This window comes from Mirounga leonina, unplaced genomic scaffold, assembly GCF_011800145.1.
Source record: "Mirounga leonina isolate KUSES-001 unplaced genomic scaffold, KU_Mleo_1.0 Mir_91, whole genome shotgun sequence".
Classification (NCBI taxonomy): Eukaryota; Metazoa; Chordata; class Mammalia; order Carnivora; family Phocidae; genus Mirounga; species Mirounga leonina.
Window position 1 is genome coordinate 24,792,817 of NW_023270839.1, and position 25,396 is coordinate 24,818,212.

Sequence of the window (25,396 nt, forward strand, 5' to 3'; positions counted from 1 at the left end):
CAAAAGATTTCCCTCTCAGCCTGAGTGATGCCAGCACTGTCCTCCCCAAACTTTTTGAGCTCTGGGGAAGGTGGGACAGTATTCGTGTTGCAAGCTATAATTAAGCAGACTGGGATCTCAGTGCTAGCACAAAACTTCAACATAGTGACAACCTCTAAGAAAGGAAATGATGCTCACTGGGTAGTTGAAGGTATTAAAAAAGTTAATGCTAATTTTCAATGTAATAGTGGTATTGTGTTTATGTTTCTTAAAGAGTCCTTATCTTTTGTGGTGTGTACACACACACACATACACACACACAGACTGGAATATTATGCAGCCATCAAAAAATCGAAATCTTGCCATTTGCAACGACGTGGATGGAACTAGAGGGTATTATGCTAAGCGAAATAAGTCAATCAGAGAAAGACATGTATCATATGATCTCACTGATATGAGGAATTGTTAATCTCAGGAAACACACTGAGGGTTGCTGGAATGGTGGGGGGTGGGAGGGATGGGGTGGCTGGGTGATGGACATTGGGGAGGGTATGTGCTATGGTGAGCACTGTGAATTGTGTAAGACTGATGAATCACAGACCTTTACCTCTGAAATAAATAATACATTATATGTTTAAAAAAAAAAGAGAGAGAAGATAGTAGGAAGGGAAAAATGAAGGGGGGGGAATCGGAGGGGGAGACGAACCATGAGAGACTATGGACTGAGAAACAAACTGAGGGTTTTAGAGGGGAGGGGGTTGGGGGGATGGGTTAGCCTGGTGATGGGTATTAAGGAGGGCACGTATTGAATGGAGCACTGGGTGTTATACGCAAACAATGAATCATGGAACACTACATCAAAAACTAATGATGTAATGTGTGGTGATTAACATAACATAATAAAATAAAGTTAAAAAAAAAAGAGTCCTTATCTTTTAGAGGTACATAGTGAGATGTTCACAACAAATTAAATAGTTTTTCATGGGTTTATTTCAAAATAATGGCAGGGGAAAGAAGTGGATAAAATAAGATTGACCATTAACTGATAAGGGCAAAACCTGGAGCTTCAAGGCATTATTCTCCCTAGTTTTGTCTATATTTGAAATTCTCCATATTAAAAAGTTAAAACAACAACTTCACAGCAGCATGTGGTCTAGTTCATTCTGATAACCATCCTGTCCTACAACACCACTATAACAACACACGTTGTTTTCTTTTTTCATTGACTTGAAGACTCACTTTTATCTGTTATGCAACTCAACATTCTTGAGTGGGAAGGGGAACCCCATTTGGAAATAATAACAGTCCAATCCCAAGATGTTTATCATCTTAACCAAGCAGGAAGAACTAACCAAAATGTTTCTATGCAGCTACTAAAGAAAGTTAATGTTCATTAGACAAGGAATCCAAGCACAAAAGACTTAACCACACTCGTGCAAATAACTTAGCATGTTAGCCCGGGGGATGGGTTTCCTTGGGCATTACAACTGCTTTTTGACATGATCCATTTTCATAAGTATACCTTGTCTTTCCTTATGCCCAACATAAACCCATCAGTTAACAAACAGTTTGAGGGAAAAGGGATTAATTTGTATCTGATCCATCAAAGGGCTGAATGTTGGCTTTTCTGTTCACAAATGGAAGAATTCTTATAGTCATGGGAAATATGAAACAGGAGAAAATCATTTAGCAAGGAATCCTGGTATGTTTTCTGACTCCTCAAAATGTGAGAATGTGTGTTAAACAACCTATTTTCAAGGAGGGGTCCAAACACAAAGAAGCAGAGCTCATCCAAGGTCAAATTAGACTCTGTTGTCTAGGGGCTCCTGAGTGGCTCAGTCGTTTAAGCGTCTGCCTCCAGCTTTTTTTTTATTTTTAAAAAATTTTTTTATTGTTATGTTAATCACCATACATTACATCATTAGTTTTTGATGTAGTGTTCCATGATTCATTGTTTGTGCATAACACCCAGTGCTCCATGCAGAATGTGCCCTCTTTAATACCCATCACCAGGCTAACCCATCCTCCCAACCCCCTCCCCTCTAGAACCCTCAGTTTGTTTTTCAGAGTCCATCGTCTCTCATGGTTCGTCTCCCCCCCTTTTTTTTTTTTTTAAGATTTTATTTATTTATCAGAGAAAGAGCACAAGCTGGGGGGGAGCAGTAGGCAGAGGGAGAAGCAGCCTCCCAGCTGAGCAAGGAGCCTGATGCAGGACTCGATCCCAGGACCCTAGGATCATGACCCTAGCCAAAGGCAGACACCCAACCAACTGAGCCACCCAGGCATCCCAATACAAAATCTTTTTAAAGAACCCTCAAAAATAAGAAAAATATGCCCATTTTAGTCTGTTTTCTAGAACTGTAAGATGTTAAAAAATGTCTACACAAAGTCAGAACTGCTGACCAAAAAAAAAAAAGAAGGAAAAAATGGCTCACATATTCTTGTAAAATTCCTGAAAGGTTTTCAAAAGAATAAAAAGAAAAGTTTATTTCATTAATTGGGGTTTCTTTCTTTTCTGGGAAGTTAATAGAACAGAAAAAGTACCTGGTTGTTTATTCATTTGTTTTTATATTTTTGTTTTTGTTTTTATAAACCATGATTTATATGTTTTATAAACATATATGTTTTATAAACCATGGTGATGGTGTGACTTACCCCAAAGAGATGAGAGATATTAGGTAAATTGAACATTTTTAATGACAAACAGAAAAATAACTATTATCTGTTTAAACCATTCCTTATTTAAGGTACTCTGATTTTTACAGCCTGTGAATGAACATGAAGCAACCACAGCTTCCTAGGGTTTACTGCCAATCAGTTAACAGGAGGTTGGTATGTAAGGATTCAGGGTATAGGAACTCTACCAGAGCACTGCCTATATTAAGATAATGTATGTTTTTGTTCTACTTTCCCAGATGCTCAATAGTAATATCTCTTAAAAGTCAATTCTCATTAGAATCGAAATGGGAATCATTAAAAGAAAATGAAAAAATAAGATTTTCAATTTCTCAAGAGAAATTGGACACAGAAGAAAAACAACAACAAATAAGAATCCTTTGTACTGAATGAGCATTACGTTGCTGCAGGGCATGAAGCCAAAGGAAGGGAATGCTCAGTTGGAGAGCAAAGGCCATGGCTCTTCTCAGAGGTGGCCAATCTGCGTCAGCCTAGCCCCAAATCACATAAGATGGCCTGCCCACAAAGCACCCAGAGGGAACAGTAATGACAGAGTGAGTTGAAGGAGTTCTGGGTCTATGGAAAGGGAGCTTTCTCAGTTTGGGCGCAGATACTGTGCTTAACCACCTAGCACCCCTCTACTTCTTAAAACCCATTCCACATGACTCAGGCCTGGCCACCCAAGTGCCCCATTTCTTTGGTCACAGTGATGGGCACAGTGATAGGAGCAGGGCCAAAAGAAGGGACCAGCAAGAAGGAGACAAGTCCTGTTTGCCAGAGCTCCCAGTAAAAAAATACAAACTTCTCTGGAGGAGTTGACAGGGTGTATTGATAAGGAATTACACTCAGTAAGTTTATTTCCCAATAAAGATAACACAATTTCAAGGAAGGAGAAATTGAAAAATTAAAGCCTTATCAGCACACTGTCTTTAGGTATAACCAGATCTCCACAGACAAAGTGAGTTTCCATTAAAATTATATTTTTTAAATGTTTGCAGTTCAAGTTTGCTTCCTCTGTTTCTGAAAATAATTGGTTCCAAAATGAGGCTGAGACAGAGGTCCCCAGATGCTAACGGTTATCTAACTTTTTGCTTTGGCCAAAAAAATCTGCCTTCTTTGTATGACTCCAGCCCCTCTTTATCCTTATCCCTAACAGAATTCTAGTCATCCTCATTACCATAGCTAAACACCTCAGGCGCTATACTAGCAACTTGAAATGTATTATCTCCTTGAATCCTAGAACAACCCAAAGAGGGGAGTATTATAATCTCACTTTACAAGTGGAGAAACTGACAGTCAAACAGGTCAAACCAATTGTCTGAGGTTCCTTGCTAACAGGTGGTGGAGCCAGGATTTGCCTCCGGGCAGGTCTGTGTCCACACTTCCAAGCCTCCCTAAAAACATGGCCAATTGTTACTAGTGTTCCTTGAAAATGACACCTCGGCCCTTTAAAATATAGTCTCACAGGCAACAGCACTGGACCCAACTACCCACAACCAGGCTCAAACAGGAAACAGTGTGAGGTAAGTATAACGTATACCCCAGTCACTCGCTCCGGGTTCTTATGACTAGACTGCCAAATCACTCCTAGCCAACTCTTCAGGAAATGTTCAGACACTTTCTCAGATTCCAGCTAAAACAGCAGCTATGTGGCCCTGGGGAGTACAGAGCTCACAGGGTGGTAAGGGGATATAAAACTTGCAAACTTGAGGTCAGTGGCCTCACCTCTGGGGCGTGAAGCAGCAGCCCGTGAAAGATTAAAAACCGTCTGTCGGCTTGAACGCTGCATATCAAGTCCCTCCTTCCAAAGCACTTGTCCACATCACCTTGGACATCAACCCCATCCGTAAAAGGAGAGAAAGATTCTCCAAGTGTAGCTCTGCCTAGAACCATTGGAAAGAATATAATCATTTCAGACTTGAGATGGGGTGATCGTTCGGGGAGTTAAACATTAGGTCCAATTCAAACACAGTTAATGCTCAATAAATAGTTGTCATTTGGATTAGGCAGATGTTCTACAAAATTATTGAGATAGATGATATGGAAGAAAAGACAAGAATTTAAGATATTTTTTCCTCATTGGCAGGCTTCTTACATGGAATCTAAATGTATAAATTAGGAGTGTGGATAACTGAGTCAGGCTATTACAAGATAAGAATCTGAGCTTCCACACTTAGAATTGCCATGGCCCGTCCCAGGACATTTGGCACTCTAATTGTCAATTACAAGTGTGAGTGCAGCGGTGGTGGTGGTGGGAGGGGATGTTACTCTTCGGACTTCCAGAGGAAGAGTCTCCCTTCTCATTCTCCCACCCCCTCCCCGCTAGTCTAACTTGGAAAGCCCCATCCTACTCAACCACACCTAATATGGAGGCTTCCATGGATACCAAGGTAGCACTGAAGAGCTAAAACTCTAGTGCCCCGCTTCCTATCAGGGTTGACCACTGAGCAACCGATGGGCACTGCCTGAGGCCAAATGAACAAGAACAAGACAAATGTCCAAGCCCATGTGGTACAGGAGGTTTGCTTATTTGAAGCACAAGTGAGGACCTAGAGCTACCAGTCACCCTTTCCAAGAAACGAAGACAAAGAGGAGAGAGAATCTGGTGCCCAATGACACACTTCTCCTTAAACTGTCTTTTGTCACTGTGTGTGGCTCAGCTTCCACAGAGTGGGGAAAATAAGTACCTTGAGCACTTTTTAATGAACTTTCTCTGGGCCTTGGTTTCAGCATCTGTAAGTTTCTGAAGTCTGTCCCACTATAACGCTAATTTATAACATTTTTGTAAAGATAGATGGTCTGACTATAAAGGAAGATCTGAGTCATGATTACATATGCAAAAAAAAAATTTCAAGAAAGAAGAACTTTAAAAGTTATTCATCAAGTCACCAACCTATTAGGGTCTGATTACACAATGTTATAAATTAGTACTAATGGGTAGGAGAAATGGCAGACAATAAACCATTATCCACGGGCAGAGGGGGATGCACCAAACTTCACGCAGCACCATATACACAGGTTCATCACACATGATGGATTCACCTGCTTTTCCAGTGCATCCCTCTAAATGTTTTTGTAGGAATCTTTTTTGACATCCAAGTGTCTTTCTTTGTGCCCTGACTCCTCCAAAAGCCCTGTTCCCTGAAGAGGCCATAGGTCACCTGGAGAAAGGGGGTAGTCATTTGTATCTGTCAGAACCCAGCACCTGCTCTGACCCTCCCCCCGCCCAGATCCCTGGTTGATAAGACTCTCCACCCTAGAACTTTCTCCCAATTCTCTCCTCCTACCTCCTTTTCCTCCTTCCCTCTCTTAACAAAATCCTTACCTCCACTCTTCTTTTCCAACATCCTGAGACTGCCAAGTAAAAATTTAACATTTTACTTAGAATTTATTTTGCTTAATGTCTTAACTCTTATTTGGTATTCCTATCATCCCTATTTTGTTTATAGCTCAGAATTTTATTTATAACTTCAGAAGTTATTGAAAGTTACTTGCAAAAAGAAGCAACATGAGATGATGATGGAAGAAGGAGGAGAAAATGGTGATGAGAAAGAAGAAAAAGAGGAAGAGGAAGGAGGAAAAGGAGAAGAAATAGAAAAACAAAACCCTGTCCCTGGAATACATTCCCTTGATTAATAGAGATATTCCTATACTTCACTTCAAAACCACGAACTTAACAGTAGACATAATGTGTCCATAGGGCCCCCATAAATCCTGTCTCCCAACACCAACATCATAAAATGGTTGGACTATATTTGGACTTAGATGTGTTTGGATACTTATATATGAATGTAAGTATGACTGATGGTCTAGGAATTCACAACCCTTCAAAACACTGAACCAAATCACTTGTCTAATGGAGCAGCTCTCCTAACTCAGAGCCTGCTTGCCGTCTGGAATACATCTCCGGATGGGAATGGCGGACAGAGGGAAATTTTCATCTCTCCCTTCCGCCCTGAAGGGCTGAATAAATAGACTCAGTGATAATTTCAACAACAACAAAAAAAAGCCACTTGAGAAAGTGGTAAAGTCACAAGAACTTAAAACTAGGATTTGTTATAATAGAGCAGTCCAACTTTGACTGTATTCCTAATCCAGTTTTATCCTATTAACAATGTGGCCACTCCATATATGGCAGAAATAACAGAGTTCAGTTAACTACAATACCGACTATGGGCAATTGCATATCTATTTTTATTGATCAATTATAATCCCCGATTCCCCCCCAAATGTTTTTGAGGCAAATTACACCAACAGATATATAAATATGAAGCTATTAATAGAAGTTGAAAGCAAAATCCCATACAGAAGGAAGGCAAAACACACCAAGTATTTAAGTTAATAAATTAAAGTGACTGTGCATTAAACTGGTCCCTGTCTTAGAAGCTAAAGGGAAAAGGGGGGGAACGTTAGGTGTTTTATAATTCTTATATGTGAAAAAACAAAATTTCCCGGTTTATTAGGGACTATAATCTTATTCATGGGGTTTGCGAGTCCTTTAAATGCAGAACCGTGGACAAGTTAAGAACAGTGTCCTTAACATTAATCTAGCAGATCGTGAAGACACATTGTTCATGTTGCATTTTTCATTCTGAAGTTACAGTAGCAAAATACAATGCAGCAGCTTCAATGTGGAAGTAAGTCGATCTGACAGGATCAAGGTAGGATTAAAACATCTTATTATCCTTCTCAAAAAACTAACCCCTTACTGTGGTAGCTAGTCTCCAAAGATGTCCCCCCAAAATGCCTCCCCTCCCTGCAGACACATGCTGCTCCACACATCAAGAGGTAGGGTTTATGAGTCCATTCCCTTAAATCTGGACAGCCTGTGACTTGCATGGAATTCCAGGTCATACCACTCCAGGCTATGTTTGAAGAAAGTCTGGTAGCTTCCACTTTTGTGCTCTTGGGATCCTGAGGTATACTGTAAAAAGTGTGGCTATACTGCTGGAGAGTCCTTATGGGGAGGACACGTGGAGAGGGAGACAATCTGAGACCATACGGAGAACCGAGAAACCCAGCCAACACTGATAACACATGAGCCCATTTGAGCCCTTCCAGCTAGCCCTCAGCCATTCAATGTGGCCACCCAGTTCTGTAGTCAACATATGGGGTTAAAGCATGTGACCAGGTGTCAAGAAGCTATTGTTCAAAATCGTGCTCCAATAGACACTTACCCTGAGCAAGACCTGGTAGCTGTACCTGGGGCTCAGTTGCTCCATTTGAAAAAACACACACAGTGGCTCTAACCCCAGGGACAAGCCCAGGCAGGAGACTGCAAAGGAGAGCTTTAAAACCTGGAAAGCACCCAGCAGAGCCTGACAAGTGGCTCTTTGCTTCCTTTATTCCCCTGCTCTGTCCATCCATTTAGATTAACCACACCAAAGTAAACATGGCTGCAGGCGCCGGTCCATGGAACCAGAAATACACGTGAAGCAGTCATCTTACTCACTCCAGCCCCATCAGACATTGTAGGAAGCAGAGACAAGATTCCCCACTGTGCCCTGTCCAAACTCCTGGCCTGCAGAATGATAAGAAATAATAAAATTGTTGTTGTTTTAAGCCACTAAGTTTGGGGTAATACGTTATGTAACAATAAGAAAAGCAAAACACTCACAAATGAAAATAGCTTGCTTCCTGGTAGTAGAGGGACTAGGAATGGTTTGTTTCTCTTCAGTTTCTCATTCATGGTGCTATAATGTTTTTCCGTATAATAAGGTTTAAGGTACATGGAGGTGTACATCCTAGGTGTGCCCTCCCGTTTGCCTCTCCTTTTGACCAACTAAGTGGTCAAGTGCTGCTCGTGTTACTTCTGGAACACTACTTGAGCCTCCTCTTCACCCCCTCCACTGCTCAAGGTCACCATCCACTCTCACCCTGACTCCTCTATTAGCCTCCCAATCTCCCTGCCTCTGGCCTCCTTACCCTCTAAACCACACACCTTTCCCCAGAACTGCAAAGGTCTGGTATGTTCCCATCTTAGAATCCTTTTCATCATCCTCACCTTTCACAACAATCAGATAGTAATGTTCTGTGTCCTTCGGTCTCTCTCCCACCCCTAACAGTGTCACAATCTATGGACAGGAACACACAGCTGCATACAGCACAACTCCAGGGGACACTACATTTCTAGGCTACATTATGAACTGTTCCCCTTGAAGTTGTGCAGTGCAAACCCCACCCAACTGTACTCAGTGTCTCTGAATGCCTTCACATTTTTCACTTCATGCTTTTTCCACTCAAATTTTTCCTTATTTCTCTCCTCTATTTCCTCCAAGCTCTAATTTATATCATTCACCTTACCCAAGCAAAATTGGTCAATCAAAAATTGTCTATTGAACACTTACCATGTGCCCAGTTCCTCAGTATCCCTAGTGATAAATAAAACATGAACTCTGTCTTCAAAAAATTCTCAGCCCCAGTAGATGGTCACTTAATTTATCACATAGACCAGAGATCGGCAAACTTTTCCTGTAAAGGGCCAAGTAGCAAATAATTCAATTTCTCCAGCTCTACTTTGTCTCAACTACTCCACTCTGCCATTGCAATATGAAAGCAGAAGTAGGCAATACATAAACCAATGGGCATGGCTTTGATTCAATAAAATCTCATTTACAAGAACAGGCAGTTTGCTCCACAGTTTGACAACCCTGATGGACTTTCACTGTAAAGTCTTTTTTGAAGAATCCTGTTCCCACAGTGAGGCTTCCCCTTGTCATGTGACTGCATTTACCTTCAAAAGATGTTGAGTCTTTCCCATAGCAGTGATGGGAGAAGATTCTTGGGAAATGAAGATACCAAGAGTATGTGGAGAAAGAAATAAACTTAACAGGTACAAGATTTATTATAACTGGGAAGCAGCAAGATAGACTGGTTAAAAGCACAGACTATGAGGCCAGATTTCTCAACGCTTACTAGTAATATGTCCCTGGAGGAATTACCGAAACTCTGCATCCCTCAGTCTCCTCACGTATTAAATGGACAAGTAGGTATAATCTTTCTCATAAAGAAGTTATACATTAAATGAATTAATGTATGTAAAATGTAATACTGAGTGATATATCACAGCTTGCTAATCTTTACCATTTTTATTGCAATTTAATGTAAAAATTACATTATATTAAGGGCTCTGAGCTTACAAAAGTGGCCAAGGTAAAAAATGAAACAGGAAGAATTAAATAACTTGTCATGTTGGTAAAAATTTAACACACATACCAGTTTCCCCTGAAAAGAGAAACATCTCTTGCAACTCTAGTCTGAGAAAAAGTTTTCACCCAGAACATGAGAACAAGAGATTCTGAATGACATCATGAGGAAAAGTGTCCCACTCAGAGACATGGGCAATGCAGAAGTACCTGTGATGGTTACCTGCCCCCCCCCCCCGCCCCCGGTGAAAGTTCAAGATATAATACTAAAATATAATATATGTGCCATCCAAAGACCCCACCAACTCTGACATCCTCCAATTCTTTCTGTGTTTTATTAGTGTCTTTGTAGAAATGCTAGAGAAAATTTCTTGTTTGACAAATATTAGCATATTATTAGCCATACTTGGGATGTGTGAACGAACACGAAGGAATATTAGGAATTTTACCAAAGTCTTAGTCCTGTATTTTGAAATGAAAAATCAAAACCATAACTAAAATTAATGGAGAAAGAAAATTTAATATTAAGAATTTGTCCTTAAAACTTAACCTTTGTGCACCTCAGTTCTTACAGCTGTAAAAGCTAATAAAAGACCCATCCCATAGAGATGTTTTGAGCATCAAATGAGTTATCATATCTAAAACACTGACAGCAGTACCTGGCACATAAATGTCATCTAAAAGTTACCTATTGCTGCTACATTTATTGTTGTTATTTGTTTTTCCTTAATCCTGCACCCCATGCTGTCTGCTACCTTTCCATTGACTCCTGGTTCCCAGGATGCATCTGATTCTCTTATCAAATGTGAAGCTCCCCCCAGGCTACAGGCTGGATGTCTCTGGCATTCCACAGAGCTAAATTCAGGCTGGCATTCAATCAAGACTTCCTGAATTAATGAACTCTTTGAAATCCCATCTAATGATCAGTTAGTGTTAAAATGCTTTTGATAGGATTCCTGCCTTTGATGATTTTGTAATCTAATGGGAAAATCAAACTTAACAAGGCCTGCCATATAATTCAGGCCTGATATATTAATTGATTTCAGCTTTCTTAAAAAAATTTCATGGAAAAAAATTCTAAGTTGCTTGAATAGGCCCATTTGTTGGGTTAGTTTCTAGAAGCTAAAAAATTGTTAATGTAGTTTATTTCTATTTTGAGAAAATATTTAAAATCTTATTTTCACATTATAAACAAAGGCAAAGCTGTTTGGTTTGTTGAAAGAAAAAGCAAACAAACTCTCTGTAAATATCCTAATAACTAGTTCAGTATTTTGCTTGATAAGCGTCATTGGCATAATACTCTAATCTTTTTAATCATCAGCTACACAAGACAACAAAGGAATGTTTCAATGTTCTTTAAAATTCCTAATAAGCTTGGAGGGATGTCTGTGCTTCCATTTCCATCAGCTTCAACTTTATCTCACTGTAGGCTGATATATGTTTTAATCAATTTGTGATACCAACAGCTTAGGCATTTTGTAAACAACATCTATGTCTTAAATGCTAGAAAGTGAGTCACATAAATAAGTATTTTGTCTCCATCTTCTCATTTAAAATGTGCAATTGCTAAAAACTTCTATTTAAGAATATCTTGGCGGGGGGGCGGTGGCACCTGGGTGGCTCAGTCAGTTGAGTATCTGTCTTCAGCTCAAGTCATGATCTTGGGGTCCTGAGGTCCAGCCCTGCCTCAGGCTCTCTGCTCAGTAGGGAGTCTGCTTCTCCCTCTCCCTCTGCTCCTTTCCCCACTCACTCACACATGCTCATGGCTCGCTCTCTGATAAATAAATAAAATCTTTTTTAAAAAAAAGAATATCTTTTTTTTAAATGATATTGCAATATTTTAGCCTAATCTTTTCACTAAATACAAGGACAAACCATACCACTGCGGGAGTCTTTTCCCCATATTTAATTATTAACCTACCTGACTTCAGATGAAGTCTTAAAGTCCTCTTTGTAAAATAAATGGACTTCATAAACTCTACAGAACTTTTTCTGTGTTCCCTGTTCAAGTTCTTTATTTTAATAACAGGCTTCTGTGTAATTAATCCCTTGGAGCTTGCCGTCACATAATCTACCCTGTGTATGAACTGTTCCATGTGTATTTTTCTGGTAACAAGACCTCTGGAAAAAATAAACAAATAAACAAAGACCAAAAAGAAAATCATGCACAAGGGCACAAATTGTGTGAAATACACCCCATCTCATACACTTATAAACCAGGCAACAAGGATAGAAATTCTCAATCCATCTTATCAGAGATCTGGGGAAAAGGGGTTTCACTCTAAAGAATTTTTTCCCTGTGACAGGAAACTGTAATATTTCCTTATTTGAGAGCTAAGGCAATAAGGAATCTTAAATAAATGGTTCCTAACTACTGCTATTCAAGCAGAGCTGTGTTGTTTTTTTTCTTAATTGAATTGTCTCCCACACTTTTTGCCTAGTCACAGAAGTTAAGAATTTAGCTGAGAAAAATTCCTGTGAACCGAAATTTGAACAATAAAGCTAGGATTTTATTATTTCTCATAAAGTCATTTCACACATGTTAAGCAGTGCCCAGTCAAAGGAAAACTACTATACATTTATTATTTGAAAACATTTTTTAAACTTGCAAAATTCTCATTTCAAAATAGAGAAAAATGCAATTTTTGCAGAGTGAATGGGGACCACACTCATTCCATAAAAAAAAGGATTTCCTGTAAAAACAGAAATTGGCAATTTAGTCTAAGAAAACACAGCGAAAGCTGGGAAGAAACTTGAGGATGCTTAAATTTCCACTGTGGAACAACTTCTGCTGCCCAGTGGGAAGGGAAAAAAAAAACACCTGCAACAGGATGGGAGGAGAAGAAGACAAGCTAGGACTACACTCCTGGAGAGGAAAAAACGAGGCAGGTCCCTAGTCTATGAAGCAGGGGCGCTAACAGGAAAGGAATATATATATCCCAAGAAGAATACCAAGGCAAACTCTGCAGTTAGTCACCTGTCACATCAGAGAAAGACGAGAAGGCAGTATTTGTGGAAGAGACGAGACCAGTGCACGGGGAAATATTAGTGAGGTGCTGAAAGTTGCTGCCACCAACTGGGCATCAGGCAGACTTGGGGTTACAAATCACTCTCACGTCATTAAACCGTGCATTTCCATCAAAATGGTAAACAGGTTTTACTGTAGTCAAAGAGGTTAGTTTTGAAGCTGGTAATATTTTAACTAGCAAAAATAGAAATTTTAAGCAATAACTGGAAAAATGTTACACACAACTGCTTTTCCTGATGATTTATACAGCAGGGCATGGTTAAAAGACTTATTCATGTGACACTGTAATAGCAATAAGCAGAGAGAATACCTTTTAAATGCTATTCAAATTCAAAATCAGAATTGGTACTTGTTTAAAATCTATGGGAAAACCTTTATGCAGAGATTCTACTTTTATTAATTTGTGCCACATATAAATTTGCGCATGTACACACACAGGCGGGTAGAATTTGGGAGTACCAAAAAAAAAAATTAATATATCGAGAGAGCCATCATTAGGGAACTATTCTAGCCACGTTATGGGATCCTATACACAAGAGAGTGCACAAGATACATCCATATGAATTAACAGATGGATGCACGAAAGATATACAGAAGTGAGCAAGGTTTAGAACAGCATGTACAGTATATTGTATGTATTAAATAGGAACACACTATACATATACATACACATGTATATATTATGTATATATATTTGCATATGCATATGCTTATAATAGATCTACAAAAATATACACGAAAATGGTGTCTGATAAGAGAGAAATTTTTTTAATTGCATGTCCTTTTAAATTATTATTTTTACCTCCCCAAATATACATATGTATATGTATATATATAACCTTATATGAGAATTCTAAAAATAAAAATTTATATTATGAGGGTTCATTATTATATTTGTATGTGATATATTACACTGTAAATGTTAATTATAATTATTTTTTAAATCTTTATATATATGTAAAATCTTACAGATAATGTGAGAGTGAGGCATACTCATAATTACTGTTCTACTAATAACACCTTTTTAGGAAGGCTTTATGAATAGTTTGCAATAGCATAACATCTATGTTAGTGACCAAAAACTATGAGGAACACTGAGAGGTGTTTCCCTATAATCATTAAAAAAGTAAAACCCAAGAGAAATAAGTGCTGGTGTGAGTAAAACTAGGGACATTCTCTTAAGCAACAAAGTAAAGCTTAGTTTCTGTTTTCACATTGAGTTGGTGCCTCCTAAGAAAACAACACTGGCTGGGGATAGCACATAGAGATGAGACAAATGTCTGGAGGGGTCTAACATCTCCCTGCAGACTTTCATTCCCAAAATTAAACCCCCTTTCCTCTCTTTCTATAGTAGCAATGCCATCAAGCTTAGCTATTAAGATAATATATATAACAGAAATACATATTTTTTAAGGAAAAATGTTAGACTAACTCAGGTCCTTTGAAGAACATATGAAAATCAGAGTTTCAGTTCATCTGTTGAACTTGCTTGCATGGGCCTTGCACACAGCAATGAACGTCTGCTGCCTGATCAGAATCAGGCTTAACATGATAAGCAAATTTCCTTTCCAACACTGTTGGAGTCCTGGATTTATTTTCCACAAAGGCCAAGATGGAACTAAATTAATCATAACTATTTCCTGGGGCCAGAAAATCATGCATATTTTACCACAGCCCAAGCGCTTGGCCCTGACCATCACGTTGTCCCTTCCCTGGTCTAGACCAAGACTCAAAAACTGGTCCATTCAGTTTACTGCACTTTTTCTTCCTGTACCTGGGACATACAAACTCAAATTTTACTCCATATATATAGTTAAAACAGCCCATAACAAAAAGGAATAAAGGAAATGTTCAGCCACAAAATCGGACTGGACACCATCACCTGGTGTCTCAAGATCATATAATCAAGCTACAGAACTACTCAAAAAGGAGCAACAATGAGACTGAAAAGAACATAATAGAAAACGTCTGTGTACGCATACTGTCTGGGCTCATTTAACAGACTCCTCCAAGGAGATAAAATGGATCATTTTAGTAAGCTTCTATGGAGGCTTGAATTTAAACAATCTTACAAAGACAGATTTTTCTTTTAATCTGAACAATTTTAAGGAAAATGTATTCCCACCCTTCTTCAATTCAGGGAACTGAAAGTCCTTATACAGTCAACCTGCCTAATTTAAAAATTTACTGCTGAAACATTTCCTGTAATAGGGACTTAGGAAGCCAGTGAAATGCTCAATTGCATGTACATAACACATAAACCACTGGTTAAAAACACCACTTTAAGGCCGGCCACAGAAGCATTACTCCCCCAATGAAATGAAGAGCCCCTTACAATCTGAAAGAACCCAAGTTCTCCAAAAATTTGCCCTGCTCTGCCTCCAGGGTAGACATCGGAAAGGCAGTATCAACCCGAAAACTCAGTCCCTAATTTTAGTAAGCATAACTCAGAGGAGAGCCAACCCTTGACAGTGTCTTCCCTGACCCTGTCATTAGAATTCCTTTCTTTCCTTGCCCCCTTACCAATAGAGCATCTGCAAAGGTGCCCACAAGGCAAGCATTTTCCCCTAAACACAACCGGAATTGGTTAAGAAGGGAAAGGAACGGGCTTCTCTCCGTCTCAGTCGCAGCTCCTCCCCTTCTTCCTCAAAGAATCCTTCTCGCCTCCAAAAATCGGCCGCGACAATGGCCCAAGATTCCTTTTAACCATGGCATCGCCTCTAAAGCAGAAATCTTTAAAGAGCAGAAGCAAAGTGGTTTAGCCTCGAACGGGGCGAGGGCTGGACACCCCCTGCACTTCTAAGGTGCCCCCAGGAGATCTTGTCAAGGATCCTTCTGGTGTGGAGAATCGACCCTGTCCGTTCCCTCCGGATCTTGATACTCGGGAGAAGAAGGAGGGGAGACCCACACCAAAGGAGCTGGCCCGTTCCATTACCCTTTAAGAGCGTCGTGTCCGCCGCCGCCTCTTCTCTTGGCCCGGCTGGCTCTGGTTTCCTTCACGTTCCCAGCCTCCAAATTGGCGTCCGCCCCATGGCTCGTGTAGGACGCTAGGAGCACGATAAATCCCAGGACGACCTCCAGCAGCCCTCCTCGCCGCATGATGCCGAGCGGCCGCCGGCTCCCACCGCCTCTCGCCGCGCCCCGGGCTCGATCCGCGGCCGCCGCTGCGCCCTGAAGCGCGCCGCGCCGCCGGGGTCCCGCTCTCCCGCCGCCCGTCCCCCGGGCCGGGCTCCTCCCGCCTTCTCCAGGCGCTGCTCCCACTTCAGGCGGCCCCTGCCAGCTGCAACAGACAAATCGCCGAGGCGGGGAGACGTTCAGGGCACCGGGATGCTGGAGCCTTGGGGTCCCCATTCCCGAGCCCAGCCCGAGCGCCGCCTGAGCGTGGCGCAGTTACTTTGGGTAAGTGAAGACCGTTTGGTCCACAGCTGGCTGAAAAGCGCAGGCCCCCGCCGGCCGCGGCTCCAGCCAACCTCTCGGCCTCCCGGACGCCGCCTGAAAAGCGCGTCGCAGAGCACCCATGTCCCGAGCGGTTCTAAACCCCGTGGCCGGTTCGCTGGGTTTGTTTATTTTTTTAATGGCACAAAATGCGCGCGATGCGCCCCAGCTTCCCTGACTGTCCTCTCCGCCAAGCCGCGGGGCTGGAAGCCCGCCGCGCCGTCCCGGGCCGGCTCCGGGCGCTGCCACCGCCCGCCGAGCATCTGACGCGGAGCCCGACACCGGGAGCCCCGGGCCAGGAAGCTGTCAGGCAGGGGAGGGCCGGCGCCAGCTGTGGACGTTCCGGGACAGCCCCTCACCCAGTCCCTGTCCCTGCCCTCAGCGCGGCGCAAACGCAAAAGCCTCCGTGGCTGCAGCTCCAGCCCCGGTGGCCGCCCGACCCCTGTCGGGACCCTGGCTGCACCCACTGGAGAAGCGGTGGCTCCGGCTCCCGAGGTGGCGGCGGCTGTTCCTCGGTCCTGGCCGCGGCAGCCGCTGCCCCGCTCCGCCCGCAGCTGTCCCAGCTGTGGCCGCCCGTCCGCCTGTGGCACCCACAGTCTCTGCCGCGGCTCCCGCGGCCCCCTCCTTTCCCCACCTCTTCAAGTATCGTCTGCGCAGCGGTTTCTCGCGAGAGAAATACTTTTTTAAAAAAAAGAAAGAAAAAGAAAATGACACCCCCTCCTACATCCCCCTCATCGCCACCCCACCCCTCGGCCCCATCCATCCTCCCTTTCCACTCCCCTTTGCCAGCCACCGCCTCGGCGCGGGGGCCTCCCTAGCTCGCAGGATTAGCGCAGCTGGGAGGAGGCGGAGGTGATCAGGTTCTGCCCGGCCTGGGATTTTTTCGTTTTGGGGTGAGGAGCTGGGGGAATGGGAAGAAGTGGACTAGTGGGTTAGCTCTCTCTGCCGCTGGGAGGTCTAGACCCGAGATTAGCCTCTCCCGTGATCTGGGAAGCCCGGCGGGCGCGGAAAGCTGTGCCACCTGCACCGAGAACGCACGTTGGAGACGGCGGCCCCGGAGGCCCCGGCGACCCCGGCGCGAGGGGAGACGCGTCCTCGCTGCCCGCGCCTCCCCGGCGCCGCCTCCCTGCGCCTCTCCGGCCCGGCACCCAGCGGGGACCGGAGTCCCGGAGGCTGGGGCAGGGCGCGTCGCGGGCCATGGCACCGGTAGCTACAGGGGCTGGTGTGCGGGGGTGGAAGGGGTCTCCGCCGCTGCCACTTGCCCCCTGGGTGTCGAGTGCCCACTCAGGGCACTGCTCTTCTGAGGCTCAGGTCAAGCCACCCAGGCTGATCCAAGATGCTGCAAGTGCCTGAGTAGGATCCCTCTGATTCACAGGCCTGTGAATGTTGGAATTGGAGATCTGGTATGGGGGTGTTGAAGGGATGGTCCTCCTGCCCAGCCTACAGCTAAGATTGGGCTTCTCCTAGACAATCCTAGTTCACCTCCCCAAACACACACACACACACACACACACACACACGCGCGCGCGCACAGCCTCTCCAGGACAAGCAAGGCACAGTGTCTTTGGAGAATACATTATTTATGGCATCCTTATATGGATAAGGCTGTGTTGCCTATACTCTGTAAAGGCTTGGGAGGGCAGGAAATCGCACCCTGGGCCCTGGCCGCTGGAACTGGAGACCCCAGAAAATCCCCGTGTGGCAGCCACAGCCGTCAAACCAGAAGTAAGAGCTCAGCACAAACAGGAATTCTGTTGAAGGGGGCTTTCCTTATTTGCAATTGTTTGTGCCTAGATAATAGGGTATAGGGACCTGGGCAAGTTATTTAACCTCTTTCCGATTGCCAGATGGAAATAATAATGTTGACCACACAGAGTTATCAGGGCGATGATGAGCCTGCTGAACAATGACAAGTGAACTTGGAAGATGAAAACAGTGAAACTGTCAAAAATATAAGCCCATTTAAAGTCATAGTTCTAGAAGTATGTAGTGCTTAAGGTCTCACCTGTAAAACTTCTCTTAGCAGATTTATGAATTGGAGGCTTGGTCACACACTCTTGGTTGACATTCATCCAAGATGTAAATTTACTGAGCACCACCTATGTACCAATTGGTGCATGACTGAACCTGGCTCTGTGGTGAGCAAGGCAGAAATGTGTTTTCCTTCACACAGCAGATAGTCTACAGGGAAACTTAACTTGAAAAAATAATGATCCAATTGTTAAATGCCAAGAGGAAGAAATACTGGATGCTTGCTTGGAGGATATATAACAGGGGGACTTGACCTAAGCTGGGACTGATCAGGGAAGGCTTTCCTGAGGAAGTGATATTTAACTTATGTCCAAACACTTACCTAGACTTTACATATGGTAGTGGCTCTCAACCCTGGCTATACAGAATGACCTGGGACCTTAAAAAAAACAAAACAAAACTGACAGCATGAACCAGCCCCCAGAGTTCTGATTGAAATAGCCTCGACTGGAACCTTGATGTGGGCATTTTTTTTTTTTTTAAAGCTTCCCAGGTACAGAAAGGTAAGGGAGTTGTTTGGACCGGGAAGAGGATCTAAGCAGAGGAATCATGGCTCAGGAGAAGCATGGCTGTTGGAGATCCAGGAAGCTCCCACAGTATTCTGGACTGTTCTTCACCCTCTGAGGAATCTGGAAACTCTGCCCACTTTCCCTACACTCCAGCAGCATGTGAGACACTGTAATCTCTCTTAGAATCTTCCACTCAGTGCCATGATGCACAGCAGCAGCTGAACACAGGCTTTTCTAAGGCTTTTGCCCACAAAACAAAGAGCAAACCTGGGTGCCCTGCAAGCCCCCTTCCAACATTTCTGAACAATTCTATTAGGTACTCCTAACTCAACTCCAAACTGCCTTCCCAGATTTTACCTCTAAGGGAGAGATTTAGATTAAAGTTTGCTTCTGGCCTGTGCCCTTTTTTCCCTCCTCTTTTCCCCTTGGCTCCCTCCTTCAGTAGAGCAGAGACTTTCTACTTCCTCTTCATATTGGTTGGGAGCTCTACACCCCACAAACCACCCTTTTTGGGCAATAAGTCTCACGGCTTAACCAAAAGGGGGTAAGAGAAAAAAAAAAAAAAAACCCTGTTCCCTAGAAGACAAATGCCACTTTTAAATATGTAAGAAATATTCCCATTATCTAGGCAATCTACATATATTAGAGCAGCATGTTACCAGTAACAAAATTTGGTTAACAAATACAGAAAATTATGTCTTTGCAAAAAGATTTTCTTGATGCCAGTTGATCCAGGAGCCACTCTCTTTTAAACTCATCACAGTTTATAACACTGTTTGTAAAATAAGTCCAGGCTAGAATTCCCTTGTTTCTCCTCTGCATTTCAAAGGATTCTCACCCACTGTAAGAGAATCTGCTCAAATTCCTGTTGTTCATGAGGAATTCTTGCTCATGATATCTCTCTTGTTCGAACTTCCTTGCACCTAATTGAATCATTCACTTAATAATGTATTAATTGTAATACATAATTATAGTATGTGTGTCAAGCACTATGTCAGGCACTAACAATGAGAATATTTACATATTGTTTGGGTGAACTATAATTTTCTGTAATTATTATATTGATTCTCCCTAGCTGGATTACAGACCCTTAAGGACAAGGCTGTATTCCTTATTCAAGGAAATTTGTACAGTGTCCTGAAAACTGTTACAAAAGATAACTACTTTGTTGGCTGCTGTTTGATCATTTCGTATTCTGGCTTCCAGACCACTCTCATTACTCCATATCTACTGAATAAATATCTGTGTCAGCAATCTTGGTCTACAAGAAAACTAACTCTAGATAATTTAAACAAACAAATAAAATTGCTTAATGTATTATCAGGTTATGAGATTGCTCATTGAACCTGACTCTGGAATAAAATGGGAACTCATGCAGTTCTGGGTAGAGGCAGCAGAAACAAATGGAGAACCTCTTCAAGGTAATACTGTTTGGGTGAATCAATTCCAACCATTTTCGTCCTTCTGCCACCTCTCTTAGGGTTCAAATTCAAAGGCTAGGGTCCAACTGGCCTAGCTAGTTTAAGGAACCTGCCCACAGTCCTAGTCAGGAGATGATGGAGCATCCTGATACATGGTCCTAAAAAGATGCATGCCATGGGAAAGGGGTTACTCCATAAAGGATGACCAAAACACTATTACCCAAAACTGGGGGCATTGATGCTTGTCAGACACACACACACACACACACAATGTCTGGATGTCCCTGTACCACCTCAAGAGCTTTCAAGGACGTTTAGAGTTTACTGAGATAAAGCATTTCCAAGAGCCTAAGAAGAATACTCTAAAATCAGATTCTAGGTCTTTTATGAAAACTAAAGCATTATTTTGTGAAATGAGTTAACTAGAACTTTCATGTAGCCCCAATTCTCTCCACTGATGGTGGCAAATAGATCCTTTATAATACAACCAGTCATAGCATCAAAACCTAGCTTTGGACTCAGAGTGGAATACTGCTCACATTGTAGAATTTTGAAGTTACAAAAACAGAGTGCATATATAACAGCTACCAGAAACCATACCTACTTACATCAGACAAACAATACCAAATCACATACATCATCTCATTTAATCCTCACAACTTTTATGGTAGATTGAAAAATATGAGCACAATATTTCTTATCATCTTCCATCAAGAAGTAGAGACTATCAGGTGCCCGGGTGGCTCAGTTGGTTAAGCATCTGCCTTCGGCTCAGGTCTTGATCCCAGCGTCCTGGGATCGAGCCCGGAGCGGGGCGCTGGTGCTCAGCGGGGAGTCTGTGTCTCCCTCCCCCTGCTCTAGTGTTCTCGCTCGTTCTCCCTCTCTCTCTCTCTCCCTCTCTCAAATAAATAAAATCTTTAAAAAAAAGAAGAAGAAGGAGAAGGAGAAGAAGTGAAGACTATTTCCCAACTATTTCCCTTTGAATCTGATTTGGTCTTGAGGCTTCCCATAACCAATAGAAATATGGTGGAAGTGACGTTGTATGACTTCCAAGGCTAGGCGTTAAGAGACCTCACAGCTTCCTCTTTTGCCTTGAGATGTGAGGGTAAACATTGGCCTCAAGATGTTAGAGCTCTAAGATAGCCATGCCTTGAAAAAGTCCAAGATGAAAAACTATGTCTCAACTAAGCTGAGACCCTCACCAAGCTGCCAGCTAAATGCAGCTACAAGCATGAGCTCAGTAGATCAGCATAATTGCCCAGTGAACTCACAGAATAAAGATATCGTTGTAGTTTTAAGCCTCTTAATTATTAGGGTAGTCTATTATACAGGAATAGATAACTAATACAAACTTAGGAGGGAAAATATTTCTGTCTCAATTTTAATAGATAAATAAACTCACATTCAGAAAAGTCAAGAAACTCACATTCATAAAACTGGTACTAGAGGCAGGGCGAGGTTCAGAACCATGCCTTTGACAACAAGTCAAGGGTACTCTTCCTTTCATCACCACTACTTCGTCCACCTGCCATAAAAATGCCAGTCAAGATCTAGGGTTGATGTAGATGGTAGCCACTCCCAGTATCCATAACACATGGTATTATTATGGATAATTCATTCCTTGAGCTTCATCGCAGTCTGAATGCACACTGCATCCTATGTGAGAGCTCCATTCACTGCATGCTACAGTCACTAAGCTCTCCCCAGGAAATGAAAGGATCCTAACAGCTGCTCTAGTCAACTTCCCTGCCTCTCGGCTTCAGTTTCTAGTTCCTACTCACATAGAACAATTCCTTGTATATAGCAGGTATTCAATGAAGAGTTGTTGAATGCACAGATGAATATGTGAGCTTCCTTTCAAGATGGTTATACGATGGCAACTTAAAAACCTCACCCATTCTTCCTTATCACTCTGTGTTGAAGAAAGCCTTAAGGCTCCCAGCTACTGATGGAGCCCTGCCACATCACATTGCCTGGTTGTGCTTTAGACGTTCCATCTTGGGAGGTAATAGGAGTGAATGGGTCTTGGCTTTGAAAAAGAACGGAAGGTCCAGTTAAGCTGCCTGCTTGCTAGCAGAGTACTTCTATATACGTCCCATTTATTATTGTTTTTGTTGCTGTTGTTTAGTTCATGTATTCATTTAACCAACTTCAGTTGAAAGTCAGGCACGATATGCTAGCTGTGGTCAGAAGCTGAGGATTGGACTGTGAAGGAGCTGCCATATCTGCCTGTGAGAATCACAAGGTCTAGGGCATTGGAAGAGACCCCTTTAGTGACAACTACCGTTTCTCAAGCCTGGGTTATGCGAGCACTGTGTTCAGTGGGAAGTTGGTAATGGTCTTCCCATTTTACAGTTTTAGAGAGTTTGAGTTTAAGGAAGGGCAGTTTAAGTTGACATAAATAGATATTCCTTTTAAGGAAAATTTGTACATGTTTCTGTCTGTATTTATACTCGGGCTCCTAAAATTCTGCTTCAATGTAAAATTCTGGCTTTGTGAGGGGGGAAAGTGAAAAAGAAAAAAAAAAAAAACAACTTTAAAATGTATGCATGCTATTCAACATGGAGGCGGAGGTCGATAAGCTGGAACTGATGTTCCAGAAAGCTGACTCTGATCTGGATTACATTCAATACAGGCTGGAATATGAAATCAAGACTAATCATCCTGATACAGCAGGCAAGCTGTCACCACCAAGTAAAGAAGAGAAAACTGCGGCAGAGCAATTAAAATCTTTCATCTTTTATGAAGAAATGGACTTGCAAAAGGGAATTCTACTGGAGAAGAGATCTATCCCAGAAAGATTTAGGAAGATGTCTTGTTAGCACTTGATGACTAGAGGTGGGGGTGATGGAGAAGAAGAAGATTTGGCTGGAGTGATTGGATAATGATGCCTTTCACAAGAGAGGGGACTATAAAAAGGGCAGATATTATAGGAATAAAGTTTAGTGAAAAGGATGGAATGGGAATAAAGAGATTTAAAAATATATATACACACACACTTAGTCTTATAATTTCGAGCAAGGAAGTCACATAACTCTATTTTGCATCTGTTTTTGTATAATTGGGATAATATGGATGTCCTTGCCTATCATGAAAGGATATAGATACTATCAGTCAGATGTGAATGAGCATGCTTTGGAAATTAAAGGATAGAAAAAATATTTGTATTACATTATATATATGTATATAATTTTACTTTTGAAAATTTTGATTATAGATAATGGTCACATTATTAATGAGACTACTAATATGTGACCTATAGTCCTCCACAAAAGCTAACTTTAGTAATAATAAATTGGCTTTTCTGTGAAAAAAATAAATAAAATGTATGCATGCTAGAGAAGGAATGTGATTTTTTTTCATTTTAATTATTTTCAGAGGTTTTATTGTAGAAATATTTGAGGTATTTCAAGAAAATGGCATTTTTTGTAAGTATTTTCCCATAATCCCACCACCTTCACACAATTGTTTTTATTTTTTTTTTTTTTGCTTCCCTCTCTAGTCTGTGTCCATATGGTGCAATTTACACAGTCTAACCAAGGTGTGTGCGTGTGTATAGTTTTGGGTTCTGCCAAAGAGGGAAGAGAACTTGTTCAGCACTGCAGTGTTTAAGCTTCACATTTTGCAGATGAGGTTCCCGGGTGAGGTTTGCCTAGCTGTACTTCTGGCAGAAAGCATGCACAACTGTTAAATTATGTTATTGAAATAACTTTCATTACCTCAATCCCCCAAAGCAAACAGTTCCTCCCCACCCAAAACAAAAGTTCTGCTTCCCACACTTCATTTCATCTGTGTTTGCCATGAGTTCTGTGACCCACCCTGGTATTCCCTGTCATTTTTTTTTTTCTACCAGACATAACAGATACCAGCTCAACAGCAGAGGGGAATAGAGAAAAGGCCTGGACAACAAGAAAGGACATAACATTGTAGCTGTCACAAATTAAAAACACCTTCTCTCTTAGCTCCATTCAACAGCATTTGCCAAACACCAGCTCTGTGCTCCACACTATGGTAGACCCTGCAGAAGCCACCATAGAGTGTCAGCACTGGGTCCTCCCAGAAAGTTTACACCCTCTCTCAGGAGGGAGACATCAAGTGCCTATAGCAGAGATCAGCAAATTTTCCATAAAATGACAGTCACTAAATATTTTAGGCTTTGTGGGCAGAGGCAAAAGAAAGCAAATTTCCACAAAATTTACTGACAAAAGTATTTATGGGCACCAAATTTAAATATCACATAATATTCACATGAAACAAAATACTAGTCTTCCCTTGAGTTTTTCAACAATTTAAAAGTGCAATAACAATTCTTAGCCCGCGGGCCGTATAAAAACAGGCTGTGGGATGAGATGAGGCCCCTGGGCTGTGGTTTGCCAACCCCTGATGGAGAAGACGGAAGCAAGCACAGAAAATGCCTGGGGATTAGCCTGCAAAATGGGCGGCACCAAGACAGAAGTCCAGGGAGGAGAGAGGTGGGGTGGGGTGGGGTGGGCTTGTCCAGTCAGGAAGACTTAATGGAAGAGATGGGATTTGAGCAGTGCCTTGAAGGGAGGGTAGCATTTGGCTGCCTGAAACAGTCTGGGAGAACATTCCAGTGGAACCGATGAGCATGAGGCAAAGGCAGAAAGGGAGGAAAGATCATGGGCCAAAGGAGACTATGAGGTGTTTCCCCATCCTTCACTGTGACATACCTCTAGCTCCCCAAGGCTTCTGTGACACGCCCTGGGCCCAGTGCTGATGGAGGGGAGGGGTCCTGGGGGCTTGTGGGAGGAGGCCTTTAAATGACCATGATTAATCATGTTATACGAATATTTACAGTACTCATCACCCAAGCTTGTTGGAAACACTGAGATTGGATCAGTAGTTTAAAACTGATAGAGGACAAATTAGACTTTATTTTTCTTCATCAGGAGACTGTTCGGGTTTCAGTTAGTCACCTATTTTAAGGAATTTCTGTGGACAACTCGCTTTTCTCAGGATCTTAATAATATTCTAATCATACCAGGAAATGCCACATGCCCTAACCCAAATTTTCATGGCCAATCTCAAGGTTTGAATCAAGTTAGGAATGACAGGTAGCTTTGCTTAGTGACATTTATTTTTTTCCTACAGGTTTTTGTTTTTACTTTCAATCTAAATTTTCTCTAAGAAGTTAGTAATTAGTGGATACTA

At 42.2% G+C, this 25,396-nt stretch overlaps 1 protein-coding gene and 1 long non-coding RNA gene across 2 annotated transcripts in view; one reads left to right on the forward strand and one right to left on the reverse strand.

The window, feature by feature from the left end:
* Positions 1-16,859, reverse strand: part of FBN1 (fibrillin 1) — a 229,969-nt gene extending 213,110 nt beyond the window's left edge. The window contains exons 1-2 of the mRNA XM_034994644.1: positions 16,731-16,859; positions 15,764-16,108 (exon numbers count right to left, since the gene is read on the reverse strand). Of these exons, the coding sequence (XP_034850535.1) occupies positions 15,764-15,927 (164 nt within the window). The 5' untranslated portion in view covers positions 15,928-16,108; positions 16,731-16,859. The remainder of the gene's footprint in view (positions 1-15,763; positions 16,109-16,730) is intronic.
* Positions 16,041-20,153, forward strand: LOC118003604. The gene is made up of 2 exons (XR_004677363.1): positions 16,041-16,227; positions 18,780-20,153. It is a non-coding gene; the product is annotated as an uncharacterized LOC118003604 (long non-coding RNA).
* The last annotated feature ends 5,243 nt before the right edge of the window (positions 20,154-25,396 follow it).